Raw genomic sequence first — 16466 nt, 5'->3', positions numbered from 1 at the left:
AGACACACACACAGACACCCCCACGCATGCACACCCAGAGAAACACACAGCACACAGTTACACACACACACAGAACACACACACAGACACCCCCATGCGTGTACACACAGAGAAACACACAGCACACACACAGTTACATACACACAGACACCCCCATGCATGCACACAGAGATAGAAACACACAGCACACAGTTACACACACACAGACACCCCCATGCATCTACACACAGAGAAACACACAGTTACATACACACACACACACAAACACAGACACCCCCATGCATGCACAGACATAAAAACACACACACACAGCACACACACAGTAACACACACACACACACAGATACCCCCATGCATGCACACGGCAGAGATAGAAACACACACACATACACAGAGTTACACATACACACACACGACACCCCCATGAATGCACACACAGATAAAAACACACATACACAGTATACACACAGGTACACAGACACACACACAGACACCCCCTTGTGTGTACACACACAGAAACACACACAGCACACACAGAGTCACATAGACATACACACAGACACCCCCATGCATGTACACAGAGATAGAAACATACACACACAGAGTTACATAGACACACAGACACCCCCATGCATGCACACGCAGAGATAAAACATACACACACACAGGGCACACAGTTACACAGACACACACACACATACCCCCACGCGTGTACACACAAAGATAGCAACACACACACAGCACGCACACAGAGTTACACAGACGACACCTCCACGCAGCAAGAAGCTGCCGGGGGCTGGGAAGCAGTAAGGGGCTGAGAGGGGAGGGGTCCCGGCAGGAAGGGGTCCCCTCTGGAGAAACAGGCAGGGGCTGAGAGGGGCTCCCTGATGGCCAGTCTGAGAGGCCTCCATCTAAGAGGGGTGCAGAGAAGGAGGGTCAGTGAACAGCCAACTGTGGGTCGCCTGGCACGGTGCTGCCTGGCGGAGCAGAGCAGAGAGCGCAGTACCTTCTCGCCGGTGAAGAGCAGCATCCCAAACACGGTGAAGAGACACAGGTGCACGGCCAGCAGCAGCCCGACGCTGGGGGCGGGGGGAGCGGCACTCAGCGCCGGGCGGACGCGGTCCCAGCTCCGCTGACCCGGCCCAGCGGGGAGCTCCCTGCCCCGACCCAGCCACCTGCTCAGCTGCTCAGTGCACTCTGGCATAAGTGCACCCCTAGCAAACTTGTCCCAGCACAGATAGTTCCAAGGACCCCCGGGACTTGCAGAGGAGAAAGGCCACTGCCATCAACCTGGGCCAGCAGTGAGGGGTCAGCCACGTGAGTCATGGGGGTGGCGGTGCAGGGAGAGGGTGGGGGGCCAGGGACGGAGGGAAGTGAGCAGCCACAGCCAAGGCAGGAGGCGCGTGCAGCATGGAGCAGGGGGCAGGGGTCAAGCAAGGCTGTTACGAGGGCTGCCTTAGGTGCGAGACAGAGACCCCCAAATGCCTCCTGCCCATAAGGCCCCCTGGCCAGAGGAACGGAGCCCCAGGCCCCCAGCAGGGAGCAGAAATCCCCGCCCTGCCCTGCCAGCCCACTTGACTCAGCGCCCACCTGACCCCAGCGCCCATCTGACCCCAGCGCCCACCTGACCCCGGTGCCCACCTGACCCAGCTCCCATCTGATACCAGCGCCCACCTGGCCCCATGCCCACCTGACCCAGCACCCACCTGACCCCAGCGCCCACCTGACCCAGCTCCCATCTGACCCCGGTGCCCACCTGGTCCTGGCGCCCACCTGGCCCCATGCCCACCTGACCCCATGCCCACCTGACCCAGCACCCACCTGACCCCAGTGCCCACCTGGCCCCATGCCCACCTGAGCCCGTACCCACCTGTCCCAGGGCCCACCTGACCCCATGCCCACCTGTCCCAGGGCCCACCTGGCCCCCATGCCCACCTGACCCAGCTCCCATCTGTCCCCAGCGCCCACCTGACCCCACGCCCATCTGACCCCATGCCCACCTGACCCCACGGCCCACCTGGCCCAGCACCCACCTGGCCCCATGCCCACCTGACCCCACGGCCCACCTGGCCCAGCACCCACCTGGCCCCATGCCCATCTGACCCCACGCCCACCTGGCCCAGCACCCACCTGACCCCATGCCCAACTGACCCAGCGCCCACCTGGCCATCTCTGGCAGCGAGCGCCTGATGCACTTGAGTGTCTTCTTCATCATGGAGGAATTCTGCATCAGGAAGAAGGGGCGCAGCAGCCGGCGCACTCGCAGGGGCTGCAAGAGACCCACACCCGGGACCCTGAGCATGGCCCCCAGGATGGGCCCAGAGGCCCGACGCTCTGTAAGGATGGCCATGGCCCCGGCTGTCCCCAGGCTGCCCACTCGGCCGACCTTGACTTCCATGTCCCTCCGAGCCCAGGTCGGAACCCAGGGCCCTCAGGCCCCCCGACGAGCCAGCACCAGGCCGGGGGTGACCAGCCTGTCTCCCCAGCCCCGGCGCCCTTGGATCTGTCTGGGAAGCCGCTGTCCTGCCCTCCAGGGGCTGTCCCAGGCCTCCTCAATCTACGGCCCCCAGGCCCTCATATGCTCTGGGTCACAGCCTCCCACACAGACCAGACCGGCAGAAAGTGAGCAGGAACCCCACACCACCACGCTCACACACACACTCACACACCTCTACGCTCACACACTCACACCTCCACGCTCACACACACACACACACCTCCACGCTCACACATACACTCACACACCTCCACGCTCACACACTCACACCTCCACGCTCACACACACACACACCTCCACGCTCACACATACACTCACACACCTCCACACTCACACACACACCCACACCTCCACGCTCACACACACACAGCCTATACCTCCACGCTCACGCACACCTCCATGCTCACACACGTGCGCACACATACCCTATACCTCCACTCACATACACACACACCCTATACCTCCACGCTCACACACACACACACACCTGCACCTCCACACTCACACACGCGCACACACCACCCCCACCCCTCCACGTGCTTACGCACACCTGCACCTCCATGCTCACACAGACACACACATCAACACACACCCCTTCCTCTCCCCCTCCTGTCACACCCGAGGGCCCTCCTCCCTGTGCTCAGGACCCTGGCCCCTCAGAGGCCCCCCCCAGAGCTCCCCACATGCACACACACACCACGTGCTTCAATACCTTCCACTCACAACAAAAAAACCACACTCCCCTTCGCTCATCTGTTCCTTGTCCCTGTTCCAGCCAACCCGCCCTCCTGCCCAAGGGCACTGGACCGGCCCGCGGTGACTGCCAAGCCTCTGAGCCCAAGATCACCTCCTGTGTTCTAGCCTGGCCGGCAGGCACCTCCCCCTGCCTGACACCTGGGTCACCCACTCTGTGCCCAACCATGTGTTGGATCCCGAGCCCCTCCTCCCCTCTCGCTGGCCTCACGGCCCAGGGAACTGGTCTGTCCTCGCAGTATTAAGGGCCCCTCCACATTCAATCTACAACCCAAGCTGTCAACTCCAGACATGTCCTAGTGGGCACCTTCTTGTCTCACACACTCAAGGCTGATGGCCTCCCCTCCCTGCCCAAGCCCTCCACGGCTGCCTGGAAGCCCAGGGCACCCTCCCCTCACCTCCGGCTGGCAGCCCCACTGGGCACCCTCACCCCCGCCTCTGCTCAGCTGGTCGCCTGTCCCCTGCAGCTTGGGGGGATGGGGATGGGGTCACGCCCGGGGCCAACAGTACAGACCTCCCCACCCTGGCCACTGGCACGGCCCAGCACCAGCCTCATTGTGGCCCCCAGGGGGGACTCGCCAGCCCCACCCCAAGCAAGGCAGTCAGCTGTCCTCAGCAGACAGGCAGGTGGGCGGGCATGGACTCTGCCCCCTGCCCCCCTACCTCTCCCAGGACCACCCCCGAGGACGGTGTTTCTGCACCACAGCTGTCAGCGAAGAGGACTCGGGGCTGGTAGGCAGGGCGCAGAGCTCCAGTTACCACGGCGGGCTTGGGAAGCTGGCGCCCAGAGGAACAGGGAGGTCTGTGTGGGCTCCCCCGAGGGACATCCAGGACAAACAACTGTCACAAAATTCCAGGAATAAAGAGGCAGGACTGCCACGGACTTGAGCCCCTCAGGAGTGAAGGTCCTTGTGTACAGAGACCCAGGGATGTGGGGCAGGGGCAGGGAGATTGCAAGTGTGAGTTTGGGTCCCCAGCCCCTCAGCACACAAGCCACACGGTCCTCCCTGCTGGTTACACGGACAGTGTCTGTGCACAGTAAGGGCCCTCATGCCTCTCTCCTCCCTAATTTCACGGACGACCCTCACCCAGAATGTTCGGGGATACTTGATGGACACCGTTACCACCACTCAGAAATGGAGCCGGAGGTGGCTGGGCTGGCCTCTGCCCCGTCTGGGGAGGGGGCGAGCCTTCTCTTTGGTGGGGAGGGGGCAGCAGCTCCTCAGGGAGGAGGGTGCTCATGCAGGGACGTGCAGGAGGCACGGGGGTGGGGGCGGCTGCAGGGGCACCACCCCCCGCCCCCGCAGCCCTGCTGTGAGCTGGGAACCCACCCCTAACACCCCTGACACCTGCATCAGCTGCCCCACTGGGCGAGAGGGCACCAGGAGGGGCAGGGGTGCCCCTCGGCCTCTGTCCATGTGCCATTCCCGCTGGCAGCACCCGGGGTGTCCCCCGTCCCCAGCCTCCAGCACCCCCAGAACTAAGTCACCGCCGCACCTCTTGGAAGCACCAGCACCCCCCAGAGGGCTGGAGCCTCTCCCCTGAGCTCCACAGCCCCAGGGCAGGGGCTTTCCCCTCTCGCTTTCTTACTCAAGCCCTGTCTGAGCCCATACGGTAAATTCTTTCGAAAGCACCTCGAGGGGCTTCTGTGTCCCCGACCGGCCCTCAGGGCTACAGACGCCCCCAAACCCACATCTGCAAGCTCGGATCTACTGAATCACAGGGCGGTGCCTCTGGGTGTTCTGGGCAAGCAGCGCACCTGGGGGCAGGATTGCAGATGGGAGGCAGGCTGGACCCTGGAACTCACCCCCAGGGCCTCACGCCTTCCCTGGGCCTGAAGGTGGGGGACAAGGCTCAGGCCTGTGGGTGACTGACATGGGCTGGATGGTGCAGAGCTGGGCCAGAGGGACACTGGGCCCCAGGGCTCTCCCCCGTAACCCACACCGTTCATCTGCGCCCCCACCCCCAAAATCTCCCTGCCACCCTCGAAGCCGCCTGGCCACCCCCTCTGCAGGGCCCCAGGGCTCTCCCCCATAACCCACACCATTCATCTGCGCCCCCACCTCCAAAATCTCCCTGCCACCCTCAAAGCCGCCTGGCCACCCCCTCTGCAGGGCCCCAGGGCTCTCCCCCATAACCCACACCGTTCATCTGCGCCCTCACCCCCTCTAGAGCTCCCCACTCCCCCTTGGGGCCGCCTGACCACCCACCTCCTGGCAGACGAGACTCAGCGACACGATCCAGTCCAGGAGAGACACAACCAGCACCACGAGGTAGGCCAGCAGCCAGGGGTTCCTCCGGAACTGGGCCCACCCAATCAGGTAGCTCTGCAAGACAGACGGCGGCTGAGCGGGGGCAGCCGGTGCGAGGCCTGCACCGTGTGGACGCGGGGGTCGCTGGGCAGCCTTGGGGAGCCGCGTGGTCCCCGCGTGACTCAGAGCAGGAAGCTGGGCGCCGGGTGGGCGGGAGGCCACACGCCTCGCCCAGCCTCCTCGTGACCACAGGCGCGGCACTGACCCGCTCCACCCAGTCCTCACAGCCGTCCTGCCTGTCTGGTCAGCACTGAGGCTTGTGCGTGGGGACAGTTCCAGCAACACCAGGAACCAGCGCAGTGGCCCAGGGGCCAGCCTTGGGAATGTCGGTTTGTCATCGGTGGCCGCCGCCTAACTTTCTATCACTGACCCCCGCCAGAGGTCACCACTTGCAGATAAAACCCACCCTCTCTCCCACCTTCCAAGACTTCCCCAATGGACCGGCCACTCAAAAAAGGCCAACGAAAACTCACCAGTTTCAGTTCCAGGTTAAAACCCCCAGACCTCCTAACCACATTATAGGCTAAAAAAGGAGAAATAAGACACTGCCCAGGGCTCTTGGTCACACACGCACTGAGGCTCACCCATGCCCCTTGGGGTCAGACCACAGAGGCTGAACTGCCCCCTAAAGGGACCGCAGGCAGGGTGCAGCTGACTCAGCCCTGGACGTGCCCATGAGGGCTGGCGCAGTGGCGTCACTGCTGTTTATCAGAAGTGACGGGAGGCGTGGCCAGCAGCGGGGTCTCACTGCCGAGTCCCTGTGGCTCTGACGCCCTGACACAGCCCAGCTCGCGCCCCACCCCGGCTTCTGGAAAGATCCGGGTCATGGAAGCCAGGCTGGCACACTGGCCGGGCCATCTGCCCCGCCCCCCACACCGGCCCCTCCCCTCTGGGCTGGGGCAGTGAGGGCTGTGAAAAGCCCCCCTCCAGGGCCCGCTGTTCAGCAGGGGTCTCTCCCCAGGGTGGCACTGTGGGCCCTCAACCGCGCCCTTCCCGGGTCCCGTGAGGCTGCGCAGCCCCCATGGCTCAGCCGACCCCCATCAGTGGTCTGGGAGGGGGAGGGCCGTCCAAGAGGCAGGTGGGGACGGTGCAGCTGGCTCCGGGAGGGGGAAGGGTGAACCCGGGAAGCTGCGGCAGGGCGGGAGGGCAAGGTGGGCGAGGTGGCCCCTCACCTTCACGCAGACGTCGGCCGCGAAGGCCAGCAGGCAGAGCGCCTCGACGCCCTCGGTCAGGCCGCAGGGCGGCTCCCAGGGGGCCAGGCGGTAGCGCACGTCCGAGGTGCGCGTGAGCGAGGAAGGGGTCTCAACGAAGGCCAAAGCCAGGATCAAGAAAATGGTGAAGCTCAGAATCCTGGAAAAGGAACCGAAACTGGTCAGAAGGCACGCACCAGCCACGCTCGGGGGCCCAGAGAGCAGACCAGCAGGCGGGATGCCTGGAAAGCAGCAGGGCAGACGCCACGGGTCCGAAGGCCGGGGCCCACTTCCTGCTCTGGGGCCACCCGTGTGTGGTCAGACCACACACACCGAGTCCAAACTCAGGTGCCACGGCTGGCCGGAAGATTCTGGAAAGGAGCCCTCACCAGAGAGGGGCCCTTTCTGCCTCTGCTCCGGTAAGGAGGGGAGACAGCAGCTCCTCGTCCACCCCAGGGAGGGGAGCCTGCCTGCCCCCCGAAACCCCCCCAGGCCCGGCCACAGGAGCCCCGTGGGGCGCGTGCCCGCTCACCACTGGCTGCTGCCGGAGTAGTACCGCCTGTAGAGCCACAGAGACCGGGCGTCCATGCGGTGGTTGATGGAGCGATACTGGAAGTGGAGGCCACACGGGGTGGTGAGGGTCCCCTCGGGGCCGCACCGCACAACCAGCCCGTGCAGGGCAGCCCCTCACCCCACGACACGTCCCAGCGGGGACACGACCCGGGGATCACAGAGTCCGCTCCATAGAGACTGGGGGCTCGTGGCCACCCAGCAGGGTCGCACCCTCCCAAGCTACAAGGTTTCCCGGCAGAGGGAGAACACCCGAGGGCCGGACCCCGGCCTGCTGGATGCACAGCTGCGCACACAGCTAGGTCTGCCCGTGAGGCTCTCACTTCTGTGCAAGACCGACCCCGCCCCACCTCAGCTGGTCACCCTCCAGGATGCCCCCAGCCTCATCCCTCACAGAGGGTACTGCCAGCTTCCACAGTCTGTCTCCCTGATTAACCCGGGGTGTCGTCTGCAGGTGAAGGAAGGTCATGCCACCTCTGGGTATCTTTCAAAGAACCCAGAGTACGGCACACAAAGGCCGGGGCAGATGGTGAACCGGCGAAATGAGTGGCCAGGGACCCAGAAGGGCACCTGGCGCACGTCTCCTAAGGAGGGCTGGAGGGGACCAAGCCTTAAATCCCGGTCAGCACGGGGGCGACTACCGTACGGCCCAGCAACCGCAGCCTGACCCCAGGATGGCAGGGGCGAAGGGGCCAGTGGGGGAGCGCCCGCCCAGCCCCACGAGCCCCAGGGCAAGCACAGGCCCACCCACCTGGATGGCGTCTTCGATGAGGACCACAGCCTGGTCCAAGCACAGATCCCGCCTGGCTGCGGCGCCTGCGGGCAGAGGGGACATGGCAGGTGAGGAGTGGGATCGGGAGACGATCGCCCAGCCCAGGACTCCTGGGGAAAGCAAGGCGAGGACCCGGCTGCGACCTTCCGGAGGCTCTGGAATGAGATGCCTGCGCCCTGGGGGGTGGTCAGGGTCTGAACGACAGGCTCTGGGCCCAGGACAGGAGCGGCCCCCACGGTGCCCATCGCCCCCTGTCCAACGGGGGATGTTAACAGCCGCCCAGCTGGGCCCCCAAGGCGAGTGCAGGAGCCCCAGGGCCGGCGTGGCACACGGACTGTGTTGGTCGCCCTCCCCACCCCGTCCCGCCACGGGCCTCCGGGCGGCCTTTGTCAGGACACCGCGGCCCAGCTGCCTCAACTGTGAGATGGGTTGGTGCTCCCAGCCAGCCCTCTGCCAAACAAGGGCACGGGTCTCACAGTGACACACCACGTCTAGAAGCCCGAGGTGCTGCGTGACCTCCACCGGATACGGAGACCTAAGAAGGGCCTTCTGGGGTCATCGTGTCCCCCTAACTGCCCCCCACCCCAGCTCATGTCACGGGCCCACAGGGCCAGGGGGCCACAGCTGAGTCACCCCAAGGGCAGGAGCCGAGGGAGCCTTCATCAACCAGACAGGGGCCCTCGGAGGCCAGGGAAGATCAACTACAAGAGGCCTTTGGACAGGACGAGTCGGGCGGCTCCAACCTCAGCCCAGCACCCCAGGCCCCCCATCAGGGAGCTCTGGGCTTCGCACCTGGTCGGTCCCCTTGGCCGGGTGTGCTGCCTGCCACCTGGTGAGCACGGGCGCCGCTCCGACTCTGCACAGGACCACTCCCTGACACAGGGGTGTGAGAAAGGCGTGAAGAGCTGCAGCTCAGGGAGATGGGGAACCCCCCGGGAGAGGCCGCGGGGGGCGGGCAGGGTGCAGCCCAGGTACCCAGGACAGCAGAGCCGGCATGCAGCCCCCAGCAGTTCGCGGGGCTTTGAGACAAGCTGAACTGACCAGTCACCATTCCTGTTGAAGACTCTGCTCTCACCTCTGGGCCCTGGAGGTCAGCAGCTGCCAAAACCACCCTTCACGGGTACCGGGAGGAGACAGAGAGGCAGAGATGTGCCCGGGAAAGGGGACGCTGGATGCCTGGGCAGAGCTCCAGACCACTGCCGACTCCTGTCTGCTGTCCCCAGGGAGGCTGTGCCACTGTCCTCTGGGACCGTGCAGCAGGGTCCAGGGACCAATGGGGGACATGGGGGACCATGGACAGAGACAGGGGACGGGACTGTGCCATCACCTTGCTGTGTCACCGAGAACAAGCACCATGTCTGTCAGCACCTCAGGGTCCCCCCACAGACAACCTCCACGCTCAACCCCAGGGGCCCAGGAGTTCCCCCGGGGCAGGCTCTGAGAGTGGCAACCGCTGCTTCCCCGGAAAGCCTCCCGGGCACGCTGCGATCTGAGGGCGCTCGGTTTTGCTCCCTGCTGCATCCACTGAGCCCAGGCCGCCGCAGGGCCTGGCACACAGTGGCTGGGGACACCTGTCAACCCACAGCCAAGGGGTACCCAGGGAGGCAGAACGGTCTGAGGGCCCCCATATCATGAAAACCCAGGTGAGAGATGGAGCTCGGCCTGAGGGGACCCAAGGAGACAAGCTGCCTGCATAAGACGGGCAGCCAGAGGCCCCAGAGCTTGCTCCAAGACCCAGACTGGGGGGCCGCTGAAGGGGCTCGCTCAACTACGGCCACCCGGCCCTCGAAGCGCCAGACCCCCCAGGGCCCTCCCGCCCTGTCCCCCTCTGCAGCAGCCTTCCACATGCACCTCATAGCTTCCCCTGGGTCCCCCCCCACCACAGGAGAGAGTCCACACTCCACCCGCCTCCTCCCCTGCCACTTCCTCCAGCCTGTGCCCTCCTCGCCACTCACCCCGAACTTGGCTCCACCGAGGCCAAGCTCTCCAAAGCCTCCACGCCCTTGCCCAGGCCCCATCAGCCCTGCCAGGAGCACCATCCTGCAGCTTGGCGGTCTAGGAACTCATTGCCCCGGAGTGGGGTGCGGGGGGCGGGCAACCACCTGTCTCCCCACTGGGCACACCAGGGTAGGATGTCAGAGCACAGGGGACAAGAGGGTTCAGAAACTGTGCCCCACGTCAGCCCTGTGCTGGTCCCCCTGCCCCAGGCCTCCCCTTTCCAACATCCCAGAATAAATCCCCTCCCCCGCTGGCTCCAGCTCCCCTCACCCCCTGGCTGGGCCCGTATGACCCTGGGCGAGTCCCCTCACCTCGCTGTGCCTCAGTTCCTGCAGGCCCTACACAACAGGAATGACGCGCAGGCTGAATGGGTTACTGCAGCTAGTGTGCTACGCACAGTAAGCCCTTCATCAGCACTTACTATCAGTATTCTTCTCACAGCCCCTTCCACAGCATAGCAATCCCTTGTCCTCTGACTTTTCCATAACCAGTAGGAGGGTCATTCCCTGACCAGGAAGGGGAAGAGAAGACGACTATCCCCACGCTGAAGTCGTGGTCCGTGAGGAGGGGCTGCATCAGGATCTGGCCACAGGGGCCCACTGGGGGGCGAGGGGCACCCAGCAGCAGCCTTCCCCCTCCTTTGCTCCTAGGACAGCCGGGCTATAGGCCAGACAGACCCTGAGCTCAGGGTCCTATCCAGCAGCCCTGCATGGGAGCTGGGGGTAACCTCAGTGAGGGTCCCCAGAGCCTGGCTGAAGAGCCTGGCCACGGGAATCCAGAACACAGGGTGTCTTGTCTGTGTTCGCAGAAGCCCTCACCAAGGCCACAGGGTCGGGACAAAGAGCCCTCCCCAGAGTCCCCCCCGCACCAGCCACACTGCCTGCCCCAGTTCTTGTGTCTGCAGTGAGGGTCTCATCTGCCTGGCTGTGCATTCTCCCGGGGCTGGACCTGCAATGATCACAGTTCTCTGCTCAGAACAGCTATCGGCACCAGTGAACACCAGCTCTGCCACCTGGCCGGGCACCTAGACTCTCCCTGAATCCTCACCAGGGGCCCCCTTCAGGACACCCCTAGTGACCACCTCTGTTTTACCAAGACTCAGAAAGGTTGGCATCATCGATTCAATGGACGTGAGTTTGAGCCAACTCCAGGAAGATGGTGAAGGACAGGGAAGCCTGGCGTGCTGCAGTCCATGGGGTGGGAAAGAGCCAGACACGACTGAGCGACTGAACAACCACAGAAAGGCTAGACCTGCCAAGGTCACACAGCCGGGCAGTGGCAGCACCAGAAAGGCACCTGGACCTCCAGACACAAAGTCTGCTCCCCCTGAACACCACCATATCCTATGTCCCTTTTCCGGGGCCCTGGGAGGCCTGGCACAGGCTGGATGGAGAACTGTCCTGGGACAGGCTCTGAGATGGGCAGGTGGGCATGTTTCCTATCTCCGGTCAGGCACCCACACCAACAGTCGGGCACACAGCACAGACCCCTGCAAGCAGGAGCCCAGGTGGCCCCTTAAGGAGCACCCCGTGCGGGGCAGCAGAAGCTATGACAGGCCCCAGGGCTGTGAGCTTGCACCAGTTGTGGACATTCTCAGGGTCTCAGCTTCCCCCTCCATAAAATGAGGCTGAGGCCCTTCCCTCCCAAATCCAGCACCCAATGCCCCTGGGATCTGACAGGGACAGAAGGCCTCCACCCTCCCAGGCCTCCCCAGGAATGAGCAGTCTTTCTGCGGATAAACAGGAAGGGCAGGCCAGAGCTGCAGAGGGCAAAGGCAGGAAGCCGCCCCGGTTTGGGAAGCCTCACAATTCACTCCCAGCTGGATTTCACCTCGGCCACTTCCTGGCTGTGTGACCTTGGGTAGGGGAACGCCCCTCTCTGTGCCTCACTTTCCCCGATAAGAACTGGAGAAAATGGAAGTACGTCCTCCTAGGAGTCACCAAGGCGATCCACGGGAAGTACGAGGCCCCGAGACCGCGGAGGGGACTGGGGGGTGGGGCGGAGGGACGGGGAAGGCTGCTCCCGGGCTGAGCGAGGCCTCTCTGTCCAGCCGGTCGGTGGAGCACGGCGAGACCACCACTCCCCTCAGCGACCCCGCGCCCCCAGCTCCATGCCCAGGCCGGGATCGAGGTCCGCAGGGCGCAGCCGCCCAGCCCTCCGCAAGGCCCGATCGGACCCCGGCCGGGGGAGGCGGGGCGCGCCCGCAGCGACAGCAGGGGCGCGACTCGGGCCGCGGGGACCCCGACGCGCCGCCCCCGCGCGGCCCGGCCCCTGCCCAGGCCGCGGCTCACCAGGGCTCTCTTGGACGCTGCTGCGAGCGGGTACGCCCCTTGGGCAGTCGCGGCCGCTGCCGCCGCGGGCCCGGCTCAGAAGGGGTTCCGATTCTTCCCGGGTGTCCGCCATAGGGTCTCCGCCTGCCACCCGGACCGCGCAGAGGCGCTAAACGCGAGCTCCACTGCGCAGGCGCAGTGCCCCTGCCCCGGGCTCGGCCGGAGGCGGGGACAGCACTGTGATGAAGGGGCGCCCCTTCCCACCAGCCAGTAAGGATGGAGAGCTTGCTCGTGGAGGCGGGACTTACCCGACCACACGCCCCCTGGTGGGCGGGGCTCGGCTTCCTGGTGGGAGGGGCTATAAAGGCCCAGAGGCAGGGAAAAGCGCGTTCTTAACGGGTGGTCCAGCCCGCTCAGTCCGCCCCACGTGGGCACAGGTTAGGAATGCTCATTCTTGGGCCGGCTCGACCCGCCTTCATTGGAAGGACTGATGCTGAAGCTGAAACTGCAATACTTTGACCACCTGATGCCAAGAACTGACTCACTGGAAAAAACCCTGATGCTGGGAAAGATCGAAGGTGGGAGGAGAAGGGGAGGACAGAGGATGAGATGGTTGGATGGCATCACTGACTCAACAGACATAAGTTTGAGTAGGCTCTGGGAGTTGGTGATGGGCAGGGAAGCCTGGCGTGCTGCAGTCCATGGGGTTGCAAAGAGCCAGACACAACTGAATGGTACCTGATTAGCATCCTTAATTACATCAGCAGAATCTCTTTTGCCATCTAACCCACCACAACCACAAGCATAATGGAGAGGGAGAGGTCATGGGACCCAAAATTCTGCCTCCCACAGAGTTCTGAAAGATCAATAAGAAAAAGATTAAATTCCCCATAGGTGGTGATGTTCAGTCGTTAAGTCATGTCTGATGCTTTGTGACCCCATGAACTGCAGCACACCAGGCTTCCCTGTCCTTCATTATTTAGAGTTTGCTCAAATTCCTGTGCATTAAAGTTGGTGATGCCATCCAACCATCTCATCTTCTGTCTCCCACTTTTCCTGCCCTCGATCTTTCCCAGCATCATGGTCATGGGAAAGGGGCAAAGGATAAGAACAAGAAACTCACCAAAGAAGAAATATGAATAATGAATGCTTGAAGCAAAGCTCCACCTCATTAAAATAAAGATACACAAATTGCAATAACAATGAAATCAGTGAGCCCATCACTTGGCAAATATTTAAAAGATGATACAGTCCTGGAGGGCAAGACTGTGGTTATCCCAGGATGGTAGAGAAAAATCGCAGGATGTGTTTGTGGGTTTGGTTTGGGTTTTGTTGTTTTTTTTTTAATCAGTTTGTATCTTCAAACCTGGGAAAAAGTAAGATATTTTTATTCTGAAAAAGCAAATAATAGATGCACACAGGTCTGAGCTTCCCTCTTGGCTCAGACAGTAAAGAATCTGCCTACAGTGCAAGAGACCCAGGTTTGTTCCCTGGGTCAGGAAGATCCCCAGAGAAGGGAATGGTAACCCACTCCAGTGTTCTTGCCTGGAGAATCCCATGGACAGAGAAGTCGGGTGAGCTACAGTCCATGGAGTTACAAAGAGTCGAACACAACTAAGCAACTAACACTTTGCAAAAATGGCCCATCCCCCAAGCACTCGTCTTTATTGCAGTTAAAGAATTCCTTTGGTGTTTATACAAACTCACGAGGCCACAATGGAATGCAGTGCTGAGTAAGCATTTACATGGACTTTTTGGTTCAAGAAAGGCTGGTCTGGATGCTGAACGCAGGGTTAACAGAAGGAGCTCTAGCAAAAGGGAAAATAGGAACAAGGCTTCTGAGATGCCAGTGTGTGTCCTTGGTACAACCAAACTGTCCCTGGGGCGCAGACAGATGGCCTCTGGGCCATGGCCATTACTAGCTTTCAGTTAGTCGGTCAGCCTTATGCTTCGAGGAGACTGTGGGGAGAGTAAAGCCTAGGAGGGTCCTCTGGGTAGGCTGCTGGCAGTGCCATGTGTGGACTTCCTGGGAGGGGCAGGGCCAAGGCAGCAGTGCTGGCCTGGGAGTGAAACCAGAGAGACACCAGCCTGCTCTCGATGTGACTACTTCAAGCAAGTCATGGCCCTTCTGGGTGCCTCAGTTTCCTCTTCTGTGAAATAGGATCAAAACAAAACCAAGACAGCTGTGAAGCTTTTCATTGGCCCTCAGGAGTCCCTGGGCACTCACAGCTCCCCACCTCCCCACCCGACAAAGGAAATGTAACCTTGGCTGAAGTCCAGCCCTTGGGTGAGCTGCCTCCTGCAAGTCTAGCCACTCTGTGAGGTTGACCAGGAGCCGTCACTCAGGCAGTCCCGCCCAGCACGTGTACTGAGCACCTACTGTGCCGCAGACATCAGGCTGGGTGCTAGGGTGCAGCAGTGGACAAAACAGCTGCTGGGGACGCTGACACTGTGACTGCTGCTCCTGCTGCTGGACTATCTGAGGGCATGCCACACACCCCCTCTGCCTGGCTGCCCGTCTATAAAGTGGGGAGGGACTTACAGCAGCCTCACGTGGCTGTTAGATTTCCCTGGTGGCTCAGACAGTAAAGAATTCGCCTCCAATGCAGGAGACCAGAATTCAATCCCTGTGTCAGGAAGATCCCCTGGAGAAGAAAATGGCAACCCACTCCAGTATTAGTGCCTGGAGAATCCCAGGGACAGAGGAGCCTGGCAGGACACAGTCGTTGGGATCACAAAGAGTTGGATGGACACAACTGAGCAACTATCATACACACGTGACTGTTGAGAAGATTCAAGCAAGGTGACGCATGTCAGGTGCCGGACAAAGTGGGGCGCTCAGTGACCAGGGCCAGCCAGCCCTCTGAGCTCCCTGTCTGTCTGTCCAATGGAGGAGGCCGACAGAAAAGGAAAAAAAGGTGCTGTGACGGCATTCCCCAAGCTTGCAGGGAGGGAGGCAGACTCAGCGGGCTCTCTCACACCCCCCCGAAAGGCCGTGGGCTGGGGAAACTGAGGCCAGGGGTGACGAACCTCGCCAGGGTCTCCTGCTGTCTGTGAATGAGGTTGTAGGAGGTCACCAGGCTTCTTACCAGCTCTGCCCGTGGGTCCTTCTGGTGCCCCAGACTGGGAAGCAAGCCTGCAGGAGACCCGGGGTGTCAGCTGACACCTCTATTCCCATTCTCCTCTCTCCTTCCTCTTCCTGCCACGGACCTGCTGGCCCTCATCCTCAGCCTGATGCTGAGCAGGGCCCCGTGGGTCTCCTGTGCACAAATATCCCAATTTCATGTGCTGCTTATGGGCTTTCCTGGTGGCTCAGATGAAAAGAATCTGCCTGCAATGCAGAAGACACAAGTTCGATCCTTGAATCAAGATTCCCCTGGAGAAGGAAATGGCAACTCACTCCAGTATTCTTGCCTGGGAAATCCCAAAAGGCTCCTCAGTTCATGGGGTCACGAAGAGTCGGGCACAATTTAATGACTAAACAACAATTAAACAACGACAAGCAATAAATGTTCCAATTTCACATGCTGCTTATGTGTTCCCTAAGACACATTCAATGAAATATGTATAATGGCTATCTACAGCTGCGTAACAAAAAACTCCAAAATGTCACATTTTAAAACCACGTCTGTTGTCTCCCAGCTTTTCCAAGACTGGAATCTGAAGGCAGCTTGGCTGGATGCCTCCCTGCATCTCTTGCAGGCTGTGATCAAGGTGCAGCAAAGGCTGCAGACATCTGCAGGGCCCTGGCTCACTCAGTGGCTATAGGCTGAGTTCAGTTCCTCAAGGCCTGGTGGACAAGAGTCTCAGTTTCCTGGCTGATGGCCTCTCCATAGGGTTGCCAATGACAGGGCAGCCAGCTTCATCAGGACAAGAAAGTGAGAAAAGTGAGAGAGGACTCACATGATGGAAATCGCCATCTTCTAGAACCTAATCTCAGAAGCAACACCCATCACTCCTACTGTGTTCTGTTGGTTAGAACGAGTCACCAGATCCAGCCCACCTGAGTCCAGGAGTGCAGAACCCACTCAGGATGGAATGCAGACCGGAGAGTCAGGCCACCCAAGAGGACAGGCCACATCAGACCAGGCTGGGGCAGGGCCA

At 61.6% G+C, this 16466-nt stretch overlaps 1 protein-coding gene across 3 annotated transcripts in view; it reads right to left on the bottom strand.

Moving 5' to 3' along the window:
• Positions 1 to 12502, bottom strand: part of TPCN2 (two pore segment channel 2) — a 29538-nt gene extending 17036 nt beyond the window's left edge. For all 3 annotated transcript variants that reach the window (XR_008201506.1, XM_052661875.1, XM_052661877.1), the window contains exons 1-7: positions 12384 to 12502; positions 8074 to 8138; positions 7285 to 7361; positions 6735 to 6912; positions 5461 to 5577; positions 2163 to 2269; positions 1007 to 1079 (exon numbers count right to left, since the gene is read on the bottom strand). Coding sequence is in view for 2 of the 3 variants with exons in the window: in XM_052661875.1 (XP_052517835.1) it covers positions 1007 to 1079; positions 2163 to 2269; positions 5461 to 5577; positions 6735 to 6912; positions 7285 to 7361; positions 8074 to 8138; positions 12384 to 12495 (729 nt within the window). In the remaining variant the exon portion in view is untranslated. The remainder of the gene's footprint in view (positions 1 to 1006; positions 1080 to 2162; positions 2270 to 5460; positions 5578 to 6734; positions 6913 to 7284; positions 7362 to 8073; positions 8139 to 12383) is intronic.
• Between the last annotated feature and the right edge of the window lie 3964 nt (positions 12503 to 16466).

The sequence above is a fragment of the Budorcas taxicolor genome, chromosome 25 (genome assembly GCF_023091745.1).
Source record: "Budorcas taxicolor isolate Tak-1 chromosome 25, Takin1.1, whole genome shotgun sequence".
Lineage (NCBI taxonomy): Eukaryota > Metazoa > Chordata > Mammalia > Artiodactyla > Bovidae > Budorcas > Budorcas taxicolor.
Note: the sequence above shows the minus strand (reverse complement) of the source record. Positions and strands in the feature narration are given on the sequence as shown.